We start from the raw sequence: 15,562 nt of genomic DNA, 5'->3' as shown, positions 1-15,562 counted from the left end.
ATTACAGGCTTGAGCCACCGCGCCCGGCCTCAGAATTTTTTTTTGTAGAGACGAGGTCTCACTACGTTGCCCAGACTGGTCTCAAACTCCTGTGCCCAAGCATTCCTCCTACCTCGGACCTCTCAAAGTGCTGGGATTACAGGCATGAGCCACTGCGCCCAGTCAGGACATTTTAAAATCAGAACAGAATGATATGATTCCACAGAAGATAGTGTTGGGAGTTGGTGCCTGAGCGGCGCAGATGAGTGACAGAATCACAGCACACATGACACTGCAGCTGTGACCGGTGTCAACTACCACCCAAAACAAATCTGGTGAACAGACATCGGAATTAAAATAAGTCAAAAATTTTAATGGGAAAATCTGTGCCAAGTCCTAGAACAGACAATTCATAGCGTTACCATAAAATTACTATCAAAAAAACAAACTGAGGTGGGAGAATGAGTAGCGTTTCAGGCCATCTCGAGTCCCAGCAGACACATGAGCCAGCGCCATGGGCCCGGCTGAGGAGGAGGGGCTCATGGGCACCACCACCCATCTGGGTTTTCTGAGGTCATTGGCGGCACGTTCAATAACAACGCAGGGGCTGGCTACACATGGCAGCTCACGCGGTACTCTTTCCTGCTTATCCCCAAAACTTAATTAGACACACTGGAGTTGATGCTGCCAGGGTCTCCAGCAGGTGACGCAGTTGCAGGTCGGGGGGTGGCACCCCGCCAGCTACCCTGGGTCTGAAACGACAGAGATCGAGCATCAGAGGGGTGGCCGTGAGGCTGGTGACTACCCAGCTCTCGTGCCGCAGGTGGAGCCTCCAGGGGTCCCTGGGGAAGCTTGGAAAAGATCCACAGATGACCTCCAACCCAGTGGAGGAGGGAAGGGATGGAGGGGTCAGCCCTGGGTCACAGCTGGCCTTGCCACCTGATATGGGACATGGACGAGCTTCCCTGGCAGGAAAACTGGCCTCTAGTGGCTTCCCTGGGGCTTGGGCAAAGGACTGACTGGCATCAGGTATAGCAAGGGCTCCTGCCCGGCGAGGGGCAGGGAGACAAGGTCAGGCCTGGAGCCCACGGCGACACCTGGAGTGTCATGGTGAGACTTGGTGGGAAAAAGGGGCTCTGAAACCTGGCCCAACACTGGTCTGACTGGGCAGCAAGGAGGACGGGAGGCATCCACTTGTCATAAGGGGTGGGGGCTCTGTCTGCAGTGCAGAGATGGCGTCAGGTCCAAGGGTGCTAAGACGTTTGTCCACAGGACCCACCCCCACTACAGTGGGCACCGTACAGGCTAAGGAAGTGGCTGGGACTGCTCTGCCCGTGAGTGTGGGAGCACCACCCGGGGGGCACTCTGCACTGGGGTAGACACTCTACACTCTGCTGGCGTGTAGTCAGGTCCCAGGGGTGCAAAGGGCAAGGTGAGGCCCCTCGCGTGTGTCCCTGGCTGGGGGCTGCATGGTGATGGGGGGCAGCTGCCACAGCAGGGCAGTGTGGGACATGAGCTTCCCAGGACCAGGCGGGACCCCACAGATGGCACAAGGGGCATCCATTCTCTGAGCCCCTGGGAGAGAGTGGTGAGTTGGGAGGGGCACCCGGCTCTGCTGGGCCCTGGCACACGCCGCACAGCCTTGCGCCTGTGCTGGGCATGTCACACCCGGGCCTCCGCAGTGTCTTCGAGACAGTCCCCACTTATGGCCTCCCCTGCCGCTGGGGTCAGGCCCCTGTGGCCACCAAGGGGGAGTGGGAGGCCATGGGGCCTGGGTGGGGTGGGTGTGTCAGCTGCCTCAGACCCCTGGCTCCTTTTCTTCACGGTCGCCAAAACAAATCCTCACTGTGGTCAAGCAGGGCGCCCTCAGTTCCCCATCAGAGCAGCAGGAGAGGAGGTGCTGGCACAAGACCTGCCTTCCCGGCCAAGCTGCGGCACTGAGGGCGCCAGGTCTGAGCCCAAGGGAAGGTCCTGTCTCTCCTCTGCTTGCTGCCTGCCCCTCCCTCTCGAGGGAAGGACACCATGTCCTTCCACACTCCTTTAGGAGGCGCCCTTCCCCTCCACAGCCACAGCCCTCATCTTGGGGCTCATTCCCACTGACTGTTCCCAGCGGCTGCAGTGGTGACAGGTGGAGGTGGCGGAGGGCGCAGTCATTACAGAGTGGGACCCTGCAGAGCTGTGCCCCGGTGGTGGCCACACAGCATGGCCTGTGTGACTGCTGGGACCTTTGGGGGAGCTGCCCCAAGGCTGAGGGCTGACTGACAAGACGGCCTTTCTGAGGACCTGCCACCCACCTGGGCGCTGTGGGATGGTGCCCGAGACTTACCTGGGACTGCAGGCAGCCTCCCCCAGGAGGAGGCTGGAGAGAGGTCAGCGTCCGCAGGGTGAGGAAGGCCTCCCCAGCACTGGGCAGCGGGAAGGGTCCAGAGGAGCCTGGAAGAGGTGGGAGCTGGGGTGGGCACAGTCGTGGCACCTCCTCGGGTGGGACCTACCCAGCCCCTCAGCCGACAGGAGGCCTCGAATGTGGCTCCTGCTCCTCCTCAGCATCTGGCCTCTGCTCCTCAGTCCCCCATCCCAGGGAGGCCAGCAGGGTCCTCCCCACCACACTACTAATGTCCTTTCATGTCTTGTTTTTTTTTTTTTTTTTTTTTTTTTTTTTTTTGGAGACAGTCTTGCTCTATCACCCAGACTGGAGTGCAGTGGCATGATCTCGGCCCACTGCAACCTCTGCCTCCTGGGTTCAAGTGATTCTCCTGCCTCAGCCTCCCGAGCAGTTGGGACCACAGGCACTCGCCACCATGTCCTGCTAATTTTTTTTTTTTTTGAGACGGAGTCTTGCTCTGTCACCCAGGCTTGAGTGCAGTGGCACAATCTTGGCTCACTGCAAGCTCTGCGTCCCAGGTTCACGTCATTCTCCTGCTTCAGCCTCCCAAGTAGCTGGGACTATAGGTGCCCGCCACCACCATGCCCAGATAATTTTTTGTATTTTTATTGGAGATGGGGTTTCACCATGTTAGCCAGGATGTCTCGATCTCCTGACCTCGTGATCCGCCCGCCTCAGCCTCCCAAAGTGCTGGGATTACAGGCGTGAACCACTGCACCCAGCCCATGCCCGGCTAATTTTTTTTTGTATTTTCAGTAGAGACAGGGTTTCACCATGTTGGCCAGGCTGGTCTTAAACTCCTGACCTCAGGTGATCCACTCACCTTGGCCTCCCAAAGTGCTGGGATTACAGGCGTGAGCCACCGTGCCCAGCCCTTTCATGTCTTTTCTTATCAGTATCACCATTCTGTCCCCAAAGCACAGGTATCTGTTAGTTGGGATCATGGCCAAGAGGAACAGAACTCTCACAGTTGAAACAGAGCAAAGAGTTACACAGAGTTGACCACTGGGGGAAGGGCGATATGGTCCCACTGCGGCCTCCCCAGATGCAGCTCAGTGGCCTTCCACGTGGGTACAGATGACTGTCCCTGGGCCAGCCTCACTCACCGGAGCTGGGTGTTGACAGGCAGCTGGCATGGTTCCCTGGGACCCCAACTTCGGTGGTATCTGCAGCTGTTTTACCCATGTAAATGGTAGCTTCTTCTTGAAACTTCCCCATGTTCTTTTTATACCGGATTCTTTTGTTGCCAAACCAGTTGGAGACCTGTGGACACACAGGAGTCACTGGAGGAGCTGACCTGGCAACTTCTGACACACGACGCAGTCTGTGGGTTCCCTGCGGTGCCCATTGCTCCCATTGCCTTACAAGACAACACTGCACCCTGGGGCTGTGAAGAGACCGGGACTGAGAAGGTGGCGCCCGCTGGACCACGGACCCAGGGAGATGTCCACGTGGGTTGAGGACACCCTGGAGCTGGCATGTCTTAGAACTCTGCTGCCTAAAACCTGGTGTTGCTGGAACTTGGACCTGGGATGGGGCTGGAAGGAAAACAAGACTGAGATGGACGGGGAGGGACAGCGCCTCTGGCTGCCATTGCAGCAAGGCAGCAGGTTACTTTCCGTGTTCGCTTCAGGAAAAGTGAGAGCCAGGGAGACCTGGGGATCCAGTAACTGTGATCGAATCCCAAACTTATCAAATGAAAACAAGGTGAACTCTGAAGGGGTAGTTGGAATGTACCAGGTGCTAGGCTAAGCACTCCTCATATATTCATATATTTTTCTTAATTTTAATTAAAAAATTGTTTCTTGGCCAGGTGTGGTGGCTCACGCCTATAATCCCAGCACTTTGGGAGGCTGAGGTGGGGGGATCATCTGAGGTCAGGAGTTTGAGACCAGCCTGGACAACATGGAGAAACTCCGTCTCTACTAATAATACAAATATTAGCTGGACCTGGTGGCGCACACCTGTAATCCCAGCTACTCAGGAGTCTGAGGCAGGAGAATCCCTTGAACCTGGGAGGCAGAGGTTGCAGTGAGCCAAGATCGCACCACTGCAATCTAACCTGGGCAACAGAGCGAGACTGTCTCAAAAAAAAAAAAAAAAAGAATTTTTTTTTAGAGATAGGGTCTCACTCTGTTGCCCAGGCTGGTCTCAAACTCCTGGGCTCTAGAGCTCCTCCCGCCCTGGCCTCCCAAAGTGCTGGGATTCCAGGCCCAGCCTCATATATCGTTCTGCCTCATCCTCATGAGGACCTGGGAGGCAGCTGTTATCGTCCCTGTTGTATGAAAGCAGAGGCAGGAGAAAAAGGAGCTGGTCCACCACCAAGGTGGAATCAGCCCAACTCTGACTGCAAACTGGCACTGGAGTCCCCCAGGGAGAGGCTTGTCACCTTTGGAGGCACTGCTGATGTTTGGGGTCTATCTGCTCTGTGGGGGCCGTCCTGGGCACTGCAGCGTGCTGAGCGGCATCCCTGGCCTCCACCCACTGGGTGCCAGGAGCACTTCCCTCCTCCAGTCGTGACAATAAAAATGTCCCCTGGGCAGATTCACATGGGTGAGCACCCCAAGGCTAGTGCCTTCCTACAGGCATGGAGACGTCCTCAGATGCCCACCCAGGGCCACATTTCAGTATCCTAAAGCAAGTAAAATAAACACATAGTGTAATAACAAACAGAAATGAAACAGCCAAGGGACAGAGGAGGATTGTGGATAACCTTTGCTACTTCAAACATTTTTTTTTTTTTTTTGAGACGGAGTCTCGCTCTTTCGCTCAGGCTGGAGTGCAGCGGCGCGATTCCAGCTCACTGCAACCTCTGCCTCCCAGGTTCAAGTTTTGCCTCAGCCTCCCCAGTAGCTGGGACTACAGGCACGCGCTACCAAGCCTGGCTAATTTTTGTACTTTTTTTTTTTTTTTTTTTTTTTGAGACAGAGTCTCACTCTGTTACCCAGGCTGGAGTGGGGAGTGCAGTGGCATGACCTTAACTCACTGCAACCTCTGCCTCCCAGGTTCAAGTGATTCTCCTGCCTCAGCCTCCTCAGTAGCTGGGATTACAGGCGTGTGCCACCAAGCCTGGCTAATTTTTGTATTTCCAGTAGGCACGGGGTTTCACCATGTTGGCCAGGCTGGTCTCGAACTCCTGACCTCAGGTGATTCGTCTGCCTTGGCCTCCAAAGTGCTGGGATTTTAGGCATGAGCCACCATGCCTGGCCAACATTTTTTTCTTTGGTGTACTTACATTATCCTTGCAATGTTAACTGTAAAAAGAAGGATCCCTGTCTGTGTGCTCTCTGTTCTAAAAATAGTGTCTGCCTACCCCTGGGGTGTGAGCAGCCTTCTCTGGATCCATATGGGAGGCCCCAGAGGCTCCATCCTGGTTGAAGCAGCCCTGGTTGTCCTCCAGACAATTGTTCCTTGGGGGCCAAATGTCTCACGCTTCTCCAAGGGCCTTGAAGACCCAGAGGTGCGGCCCCTTGTTCCAGCTCTGGCCTTTTTTCTGACACCACAGCAGATCCCGATGAGCAGAGTGAAATGTGGCTATGACCTCAGGATGTTTTGCTGCCTGCGTGACCCCGAGGGGTTTCAATTGCTCTCTGTCACAGAGACTTGACTGGACTTAGCCTGAATTGGGGCACAGCGTGATGGTGAAGGACTAGAAACTCAGCCCCTCCAGCTACAAAGTAGGGAGGGCTGTGGTGACATGCAGCAAGCCATGCTGTGGGTCAGCACCTGCCATTACTGCTGCCACAGAGGCTGTGGGGGTGTGCCTGTCCGGGTGGGAGGGCAGCACCCAGGCCCTGTTCCACACACTCATGCTGCCTCGGGGGTATGGCCTGGACCTGGCTTGCTGCTGTAGGCTGCCTGGACTTACTGTTCCCATGCTAAAACCTTCAGAAATGTTTCTTAGCCTCTTGGTCTTAGTGTCTCCCTCCTTCATCCCCAGTTCCACAGAGGACACTGGTGGCTGCCTACCAGGCTATAGAGTCAGGGAGTGTGAGCTTAGGGAGTTCATACTCCCTACCACATCACCTTAGGGACCTCACACTCCACAGCATCCCCCAGGGAACTCACACTCCACCTCAATCACCTCAGGGAGCTCACACCCCCCTGTATCCCTCAGGGAGTTCACACTTCACCTCAATCCCCTCAGAGAGCTCACACTCCATCTGTAACCCCCAGGGAGCTCACACTCCATCTGTATCGCTCAGGGAGCTCACACCCCATCTTTATCCCTTAGGGAGCTCATACCCTGTCTGTATCCCTCAGAGAGCTCACATTCCATCTGTATCCCTCAGGGAGCTCACACTCCATCTGTAACCCCCAGGGAGCTCACACTCCATCTGTATCCCTCAGGGAGCTCACACTCCATCTGTATCCCTCAAGGAGCTCACACTCCATCTGTAACCCCCAGGGAGCTCACACTCCATCTGTATCCCTCAGGGAGCTCACACCCCATCTATCCCTTAGGGAGCTCACACCCCATCTGTATCCCCCAGGCAGCTCACACTCCATCTGTATCCCTCAGGGAGTTCACACTCTGTCTGTAACCCTCAGGGAGCTCACACTCCACAGCATCACCTCTGGGACCTCGCATTCCATCTGCATCCCTCAGGAAGTTCCCAGGTCTCTCTGTGGGTGCACTTGCACCCCTGCCTCACAGATGAAGGGGGAGAGTGCTAGAGTCCCACATTTGTAATGCAGAGCCTGAATCTGAGCCAGTCTGGCTGACTCACAGTAGGGAGACTTGGCTCCTGTTCCACACTTTTTTTGTTTTTCAGAGATAGGGTCTTACTCTGTCATCCAGGGTAGAATGTAGTGACGCCATCATAGCTCACTGCAGCCTCACCCTCCTGGGCTCAAGTGATCCCCTCACCTCAGCATCCCAAGTTGCTGAGACCATAGGTACACATCACCAAGCCCAGCTAATTTTTTAAATTTTTTGTAGAGACAGTGTCTCACTATGTTGCCCAGGCTGGTCTTGAACTCCTGGACTCAAGCAACCCTCCTACCTCATCTTCCCAAAGCACTGAGATTCCAGCAGCCGTGCCTGGCCTCTGCACACATTTAGCAAACTTCCCTGGGTGTCCCCATGGGACCTAACCATCCACTCCTCCCAGGCGTGGGGAGGCATGGCAGGAGAGAACGTCACCTGGGAGACAGTGATGCCGCCCTTCCTGGCCAGCTCTTCTTTGGCTTCTTCGCTGGGGTATGGGTTGTTCAAATGCGAGTAAAAATACTCATTCAGCACTTCCGTCGCCTGCTTGCTGAAATTCCGCCGCTTGCGCCTGCAAAAACAGCCAGCCTTTGTCGGCGTTAATATGCTAGGACTCTAGTACCACCCCCACCTCTAGTTCTGAGTATGATTTTCCAGTAGTTCTGAAAACAGCAATCACTTGAGGTTAGGAGTTCGAGACCAGTCTGGTCAATATAGTGAAACCCCGTCTCTACTAAAAACACAAAAATTAGCTGGGCATGGTGGCGGGTGCCTGTAATCCCAGCTACTCGGGAGGCTGAAGCAGGAGAATCGCTTGAACCCAAGAAGCGGAGCTTACAGTGAGCCGAGATCGTGCCACTGCACTCCAGCCTGGGCACCAGCGTGAGACTCAGTCTCAAATAAATAAATAAATAAAACCAAAACAAAATAAAAATAAATAAAAATGAAAACAGCAATACTTCGGGCCTTCCTCCCAAGACGCTGTGTGAGGCCTCCAACCGTGACTGCGGACACAGCCTCCAGGGCTGTCTTCAACCCAAGCCAGCACTACTTCCCTCCAGTCCCTCAGAGCCAGCGCTTGAGGTCTCGGGTGCATGCGGCCCTGACCTGGCATCAAGCAGCCGCGAGCGCAGGGTCATCACCGCCTCACAGGTGCTCTGCTTCAATTGCATCTGGATGGCGCTGAACTTGCCGTGAATGGCGCCGACCATGCGCTCAATCTCCTTAGGGGAGACGGGCCTCATCCTGCTCTGCTCCTGGAGGAGGTTGGTGACGTGTGTGGTGAACTCACGGCATGCCTGGGGTGGGAGCACAGACACGCCGGCCTGTGACTAGGCAGCAGGGTGGCACGGGGCAGCAGGTTCCACAGCGGAGCGGCCGCCTGCCACCCCCTGTGGCTCACACACCGGCGGGTGACTGTTAAGTAAATGGAAAGGGCTTTCAGTAAAAATCGGCCACCTCTGCAGTGACCAACTGCATGGACTCCCTGTTCTGCACCACGAAAGAAAGGTGGTTAGCGTTCCGTGTTTCGCTTTGACAAATGCGCATTCACATGACAGAAACTCTTCCATGCAGAAAGATCACCTGTTCATATTTCTCTAGCTCAGAGTGGTAAATCTGTCGGATCTGGGACAGCTTGGCCCTGTAGTCAGAGTGCTCAATGCTATTGTCATTTGGACAGCCACCTGGTGTTGCTGTGCTGGCCCCGGCCACCGCTCCTCCTCTTCCTCTCTTCTCGGGCCTGCACACGCCCTCGGCCAGCAGCATGTTATCCAGCCTCAGGAGCTGGGCGCCAGGGGGATCTTCGTCCTGAATGCCACGGATGCTCACCACTAGATAAGAGAGACGGGGACAAATCACAGTTCATTTTCTGGAGAGAAAACAAACCATGAGAACATGTGAGCACTGGCATTATGTCTGAAGATTTTTGCATAGAACCCTTCGGGAGAAAGGAATACTCCACTTTATCACCAAATTAGATGCTGGACACTGAGCACCCCGCTAAGACATGGGTTCAAGTGCCATCCTCAGAGTGCATTCTGGGGAGGAATGGGGAGAGACAGGTCGCAGTTTGGCGTGGCCCATGAGGGCAAACCTTGGCCACAGCTGTGTGCACGCAGCAGGGCCAGGCAGGCGCCTGTTGCTGGGGACACCTGAACCCCTGAACCGAGTCTCCAGAAGTGCTGGGGAAGAGGGGGCGCCCGAGATGCTGCACACTGATAAAGGTAAGTGGCAGGCTGGCACCGGCAGCGTGGCTGGCCTGGGCCCAGGACTGTGCAGTTGTAGGCCTCTTGTGGCTGGTGGGTGGGGGAGTGTGTGTTGGGCGGGGGTGCTGTTATAAAGCTAGAGAGGAAAAGCCTGATGAAGAAAGTGCCAGAAAAGATGAAATAACCCACTGAAAGATTTTAAGCAGAGAAACAAGATAATTACTGGACTCTACAATTTGGAAAAGCCATTCCAGCTCTGCAGAGAGGGGACCTGCATAGGAGCAGGGCTGGACTGCAGGGGAAGCAGTCAAGGGGCAGCCACCATCAAGGTATACACAGCTATGGGGTCTGCAGGTCAGCTACGGGGCAGTCAGAGAACCCCCAGGATTTGAGCCCTGAGACACAGGTGTCAGAGAAGAGTCCAGGGTCATTCCCAGATTCTGCCGTGGGCAGCACAGCCAATGGCGCCCCATTCTCCCAAGTAAAAAGCCTGGAGCTGCAGCTTTCGCAGGTGGGGCTGGGTGAAAAGGTGGCTTCAAGGCCAGGCACAGCGGCTCATGCCTGTAATCCTAGCACTTTGGGAACTCAGGTGGGCGGATCACTTGAGGTCAGGAGTTTGAGACCAGCGTGGCCAACATGGTGAAACCCTGTCTCTACTAAAAATACAAAAATTAGCCAAGCGTGGTGGTGCCTACCTGTAATACCAGCTACTTGGGAGGCTGAGGCAGGAGAATTGCTTGAACCCGGGAGGCAGAGGATGCAGTGAGCTGAGATCTTGCCACTGCACTCCGGCCTTGAGGACAGAGAGACCCGGTCCCAGGGGAAAAAAAAAAAAAAGTGCTATCTTAGAATCAGGCTTTTTTTTTTTTTTTTGACATGGAATCTCACTCTGTCACCCAGGCTGGAGTGCAATGGTGTGATCTCCACTCACTGCAACCTCCGCCTCCCAGGTTCAAGCGATTCTCCTGCCTCAGCCTCCCGAGTAGCTGGGACTACAGGTGTATGCCACCACGCCCGGCTAATTTTTGTATTTTTAGTAGAGACAAGGTTTCACTATGTTGGCCAGGCTGGTCTCGAACTCCTGACCTCATGATCCGCCTGCCTCGGCCTCCCAAAGTGCTGGGATTACAAGCGTGAGCCACTGCACCTGGCCTGTTTCTAAAATTTCTATCACCACGTCTATGAAAAATCATTACCAGGAATGAGGGCATCAGGATACATCCCCTTGGGAGGCTGAACTGTATCGGAGTGGATATTCCTCAAACTGCTTTTGTGAATATCACTCAAGCTTGGCTCTCTCTCTTCATAGACACCCTCCTCTGCCTCCACGTACTTATTTAAGCAGACACTTCAGGCTATACTTGGTGCTGGCTCCCTGCAGCCTGTGGCCACTGTGGCCCTTGGCCTCAGAGCTTCAGAAAATACCCCCTTCTCCCCGAGTGCCAGGCTGAACTGCAGGTTCCCGCCACCTCATACTCAAGGCCTCTCACCACCAGCTCACTCAGTCTCTTTGGGCTACACCGAGGCTCTTTCTGAAATGGCTAAAGGAAAAGTGTCCCTTTTATCGGCTGGCAGTCAGCCTTCCAGTTTGGAGGCCCAATTTCCATCCCCCCCCGCTTTTTTTTTTTTTTTTTTTTTTTTTTAAGACAGAGTCGGCCGGGCGCGATGGCTCAAGCCTGTAATCCCAGCACTTTGGGAGGCCGAGACGGGCGGATCACGAGGTCAGGAGATCGAGACCATCCTGGCTAACACGGTGAAACCCCGTCTCTACTAAAACATACAAAAAACTAGCCAGGCAAGGTGGTGGGCGCCTGTAGTCCCAGCTACTCGGGAGGCTGAGGCAGGAGAATGGCGTCAACCCGGGAGGCGGAGCTTGCAGTGAGCCGAGATCCGGCCACTGCACTCCAGCCTGGGCGACAGAGCGAGACTCCAACTCAAAAAAAAAAAGACAGAGTCGCTCTCTGTTGCCCAGGCTCGGGGGCAGTGATGCGATCTCAGCTCACTGCAGTCTCCACCTCCTGGGCTCAAGCAATTCTCCTACCTCAGCCTCCCAAGTAGCTGGGATTACAAGCATGCACCACCACACCTGGCTAATTTTTGGGTTTTTTTGTTTTTTCTTTCAAGAGAATTAAATCGTTTATTGATTACAACTTTTATATTTTTAGTAGAGATGGGATTTCACCATGTTGAACAGGCTGGTCTCGAACTCCTGACTTCAGGTGATCTGCCCACCTCGGCCTCCCAAAGTGCTGGGATTACAGGCGTGAGCCCCCACGCCCAGCCTGGAGACCCAGTTTTCTAACAATCTTACTTCATCTTCAAGAAGCTCCACCATCTTGGCTAACACGGTGAAACCCCATCTCTACTAAAAATACAAAAAAAAATTGCCAGGCGTGGTGGCGGGCACCTGTAGTCCCAGCTACTTGGGAAGCTGAGGCAGGAGAATGGCGTGAACCCGGGAGCGGAGCTTACAGTGAGCCAAGATTGCGTCACTGCACTCCAGCCTGGGCGACAGAGCGAGACTGTCTCAAAAAAAAAAAAAAAAGCTCCAGCTGTCTGTTTTAGTTCCTCCCACCGCCAGCACCCATGAGCAAGGACAGCCCACTTGGAATGATGCTCATGGGGTGCTGTGCCCACAATCTGGGTCTTACAGATATGGGTGACAGTCACAGTATGTGGACACCCTTGGAGAGCCAGGTAAAGGCTGCTCCCAGAATTAGCCTGTGTTTGCCTATACCTCGTAATGACGCTCCCCTCTCCTCCTAATCTCTCCTGGCTCAAAACAGACACTGGCTGTCCTCTTGGTGGTCCCTCTGTTTTCAAATCCTATTGATTCCACCTCAACAATCAACTTTCCACTTACCCCTCCCTGGGCCCCTACTGTGCTAACCCTCTCCTGCCCTTTGTGACCTGCGGAGGAAAGTCTCTCCCCTCCCATCCCTCATGCACACCTGCAGGCCGACCCTCTTCAAACACACCATGCCGCTCTTTTGTTCAAAAGAAACCCAGTCTCTAACATTCTTCTGGACCTGCCTTTGGAACTGTTCCCTTGCGGAGCCTTGCATGGCCTCTGACAAGCACAGATGTCCCACATGCCCCTGAATCTTGTTCAGCAGCTCCTTCCTGAGCACCCGTGGAGGTCCCAGCCAGGCGTCATTCGTGGGCGGAGGATACACAGGACCCAGTCCCTGCACACAGGAACCCCGGCATGCTCTGACAGCCGGGGCGAGAAAAGCCACCTCCACACCTTCCATTACAGGCCCAGTTGAAATAGGGAAAGGAGCACAGTCAATGTTGGCACATGCAGCTTAATGAGAGTGTGTGTTCATGTGGGTGTGAAATGCAGGGCTGCCGCAGAATATGTGGCATTCTTTCATTCATTCATTTATGTATTTAGGGGCTGGGCCAGGGGGCTTATGTCTATAATCCCAGCACTTTGGGAGGCTGAGGTGGTAGGATTGCTTGACCTCTGGAGTTTGAGACCAGCCTGGGCAACATGGTGAGATCCTGTCTCTAAAAAAAAATTTTTTTTTTCTTGAGACAAAGTCTCGCTCTGTTGCCAGGCTGGATGCAGTGGCACGATCTTGGCTCACTGCAACCTCCGACTCCCTGGTTCAAGTGATTCTCCTGCCTCAGCCTCCCAAGTAGCTGGGATTACAGGCACACGCCACCATGCCCAGCTAATTTTTGTATATTTAGTAGAGATGGGTTTTCACTACGTTGGCCAGGATGGTCTCGATCTCCTGACCTCGTGATCTGCGCACCTTGGCCTCCCAAAGTGCAGGCACCACACTAAATGTTGAGGATTTTTATTGTATTTATTATTTTGGGGGTCTGTCTTTGTTGCCTAGGGTGGAATATAGTAGCATCATCATAGCTTTCTGTAACCTCGACCTCCTGGGGTCAAGCAATCCCCTTGCCTCAGCTTCCTGAGTAGTTGGAACTATACACATGCCACCACACCTGGCTAATTTTTTATTTTTGTAGAGATGGGGTCTCACTATGTTGCCCAGGCTGGTCTCAAACTCCTGGCCTCAAGCGAGCCTCCACCTTGGTCTCCCAAAGTGCTGGGATTATAGATGTGAGCCACCACAGCTGGCCTGAGGATTTTTAAAAAATATAACAAAACCCACAGGACTTACTGTCCTCCAATTAAAACTCTCAAATTATAGTGAGAGGCTGAGGCGGGCGAATCACCTGAGGTCAAAAGTTCAAGACCAGCCTGGCCAACATGGTGAAACCCCATCTCTACTAAAAATACAAAAATTAGCTGAGCATAGTGATACACGCCTGTAATCCCAGCTGCTCGGGAGACTGAGGTTGTAGTGGGCCAAGATCGCGCCACTGCACTCCAACCTGGGCAACAGAGCGAGACTCTATGTTAAAGAACAAAAACAAGAACAAAAAAGCTCTCAAATTAAAGTGAGAACACCTGTGCCTTTCCAGTTACTCTTCAAGGGGTATGCATTGTACAGCATTTCTGGAGAAGAGTTTTGAGATACTGGTTAACCTTGAAAAACTGCATAATCTTTAATCTCCAAATTCCCATTCTGTACCTAGAATTTATCCTATGGGGTACTGACACCTACAAACAAAGATGTATTTACAGGAGGCACAGTGTTTGTAATCGTGGGGAACCAGAAGGGTGCAGATGTGCATGACTTTGGGCACAGACAGCATACCTGTCACCCTCGGGCCCTGTGATGTCACCTGTGAGTCTTTTGAGGGTGCCTTTATGAGGCAATCAGATGTGATAAGCCTTTTTTTTTTTTTTTTTTTTTGAGACAGAGTCTCACTCTGTCACCCAGGCTGGAGTGCAGTGGTGCAATCTCGGCTCACTGCAAGCTCCGCCTTCCGGGTTCATGCCATTCTCCTGCCTCAGCCTCCTGAGTAGCTGGGACTACAGGTACCTGCTACCACACCCGGCAAAAACAAACAAACAAACAAAAAGATTATGCATTTTTGAGGCCAGGTGCGGTAGCTCACGCCTATAATTCCAGCACTTTGGGAGGCTGAGGCAGGCGGATCATTTGAGGCCAGGAGTTCGAGACTAGCCTGGCCAACACGGTGAAAACCCATCTCTACTAAAAAAAAAAAAAAAAAAAAATTAGGTGGGTGTGATGGCACATGCCTGTAATCTCAGCTACTTGGGAGGCTGAGGCAGGAGAACTGCCTGAACCCAGGAGGTGGAGGTTGCAGTGAGCTGAGATCTCCAGCCTGGGCAACAGAGTGAGACTCCGTCTCAAAAAAAAAAAAAAAAAAAGTATGCATTTTTGCTATATACGTATTATGAGCAGAAGCAAAACTTAAAAAGCTAAGTTACCAAGGAGAACCGCCGTGCCTTAGTCGCCACCATCAGTCTATGCTGGGGACATCTGCCCTGCCAGCTGCCACTTGGGTGGCGCCTACAACAGCTCCCTCAGCACCGTGCCTTTGTGCTCCCCGTACACTGCTGCTAGCCTAATTATGGTCATTAGACATGCGTTACCATCAATTACAGCAAGCTCAGTTCCGGTGACTGTTCCAGAGCTTCTCAGCTGTGCTCCTCAGCTCCCCCAGGGCCCTTGACTGGCAGGCAGGGAGGCTGGAGGTACCAGAAGCTCGGTTCAGGGATACCATCTGTTAGAGGCATTCACATGGGGAAACAGACCTGAAACAAAGGCACCCCCCTCCTCAAACTGCCAGGTTTCCTTCTGTTCCCAACTTACTGTGTATGACAGAAACCCCAGTAAATCAAACAATGACATAAAATAAAATCAGGATTATGTTTTTCTAAGAAACAATATGGCAATGCTGTGAGCCGAATGTTTGTGTTACCTCCAAATTCACATGTTGAAGCCCTAAGTCTCAACATGACTATTTGGAGGTGGGGCTTTTAGGAGGTGATTAAGGTTAAATGAGGTCATAAGGATATAGCCCTGATCTGACAGGATTAATGTCCTGATGGGCAGAGACCCCAGAGAGCTCGCTTTCCCTCAGAGGTCATGTGAGCTCACAGCAAGATGGCGGCCGCCTACAAGCCAAGAAAAAGGCCTCATAATGAACTTTACCTGGCCAGCACCTTCGTCTGGGACTTTCTAGGTCCCAGAACTGTGAGAAATAAGTTTCTACTTTGTAAACCACCCAGTCTGTGGCATTTTGTTAGGGTGGCCTGAGTAGATTAAGAAAGGAACATAACCCCACGTTGCTTTAATTTTTCTCCTCAGGAACAAAGATGTGAGAAAAAGCAGAAGGCTCAGAGGGGACCCTCCCTTGTCCTGACTTCCCCAAGCTGCTCACCTG

At 53.3% G+C, this 15,562-nt stretch overlaps 1 protein-coding gene across 2 annotated transcripts in view; it reads right to left on the bottom strand.

Moving 5' to 3' along the window:
* Nucleotides 1-331: 331 nt before the first annotated feature.
* Nucleotides 332-15,562, bottom strand: part of PBX4 (PBX homeobox 4) — a 57,913-nt gene continuing 42,682 nt past the window's right edge. For both annotated transcript variants that reach the window (XM_050769706.1, XM_050769705.1), the window contains exons 3-8: nt 8,658-8,905; nt 8,181-8,371; nt 7,509-7,644; nt 3,469-3,625; nt 2,306-2,412; nt 332-731 (exon numbers count right to left, since the gene is read on the bottom strand). In XM_050769706.1, the coding sequence (XP_050625663.1) occupies nt 639-731; nt 2,306-2,412; nt 3,469-3,625; nt 7,509-7,644; nt 8,181-8,371; nt 8,658-8,905 (932 nt within the window). In that variant the 3' untranslated portion in view covers nt 332-638. The remainder of the gene's footprint in view (nt 732-2,305; nt 2,413-3,468; nt 3,626-7,508; nt 7,645-8,180; nt 8,372-8,657; nt 8,906-15,562) is intronic.

The sequence above is a fragment of the Macaca thibetana genome, chromosome 19 (genome assembly GCF_024542745.1).
Source record: "Macaca thibetana thibetana isolate TM-01 chromosome 19, ASM2454274v1, whole genome shotgun sequence".
Taxonomy (NCBI): Eukaryota; Metazoa; Chordata; class Mammalia; order Primates; family Cercopithecidae; genus Macaca; species Macaca thibetana.
This window is presented reverse-complemented; position numbering and strand designations above follow the sequence as displayed.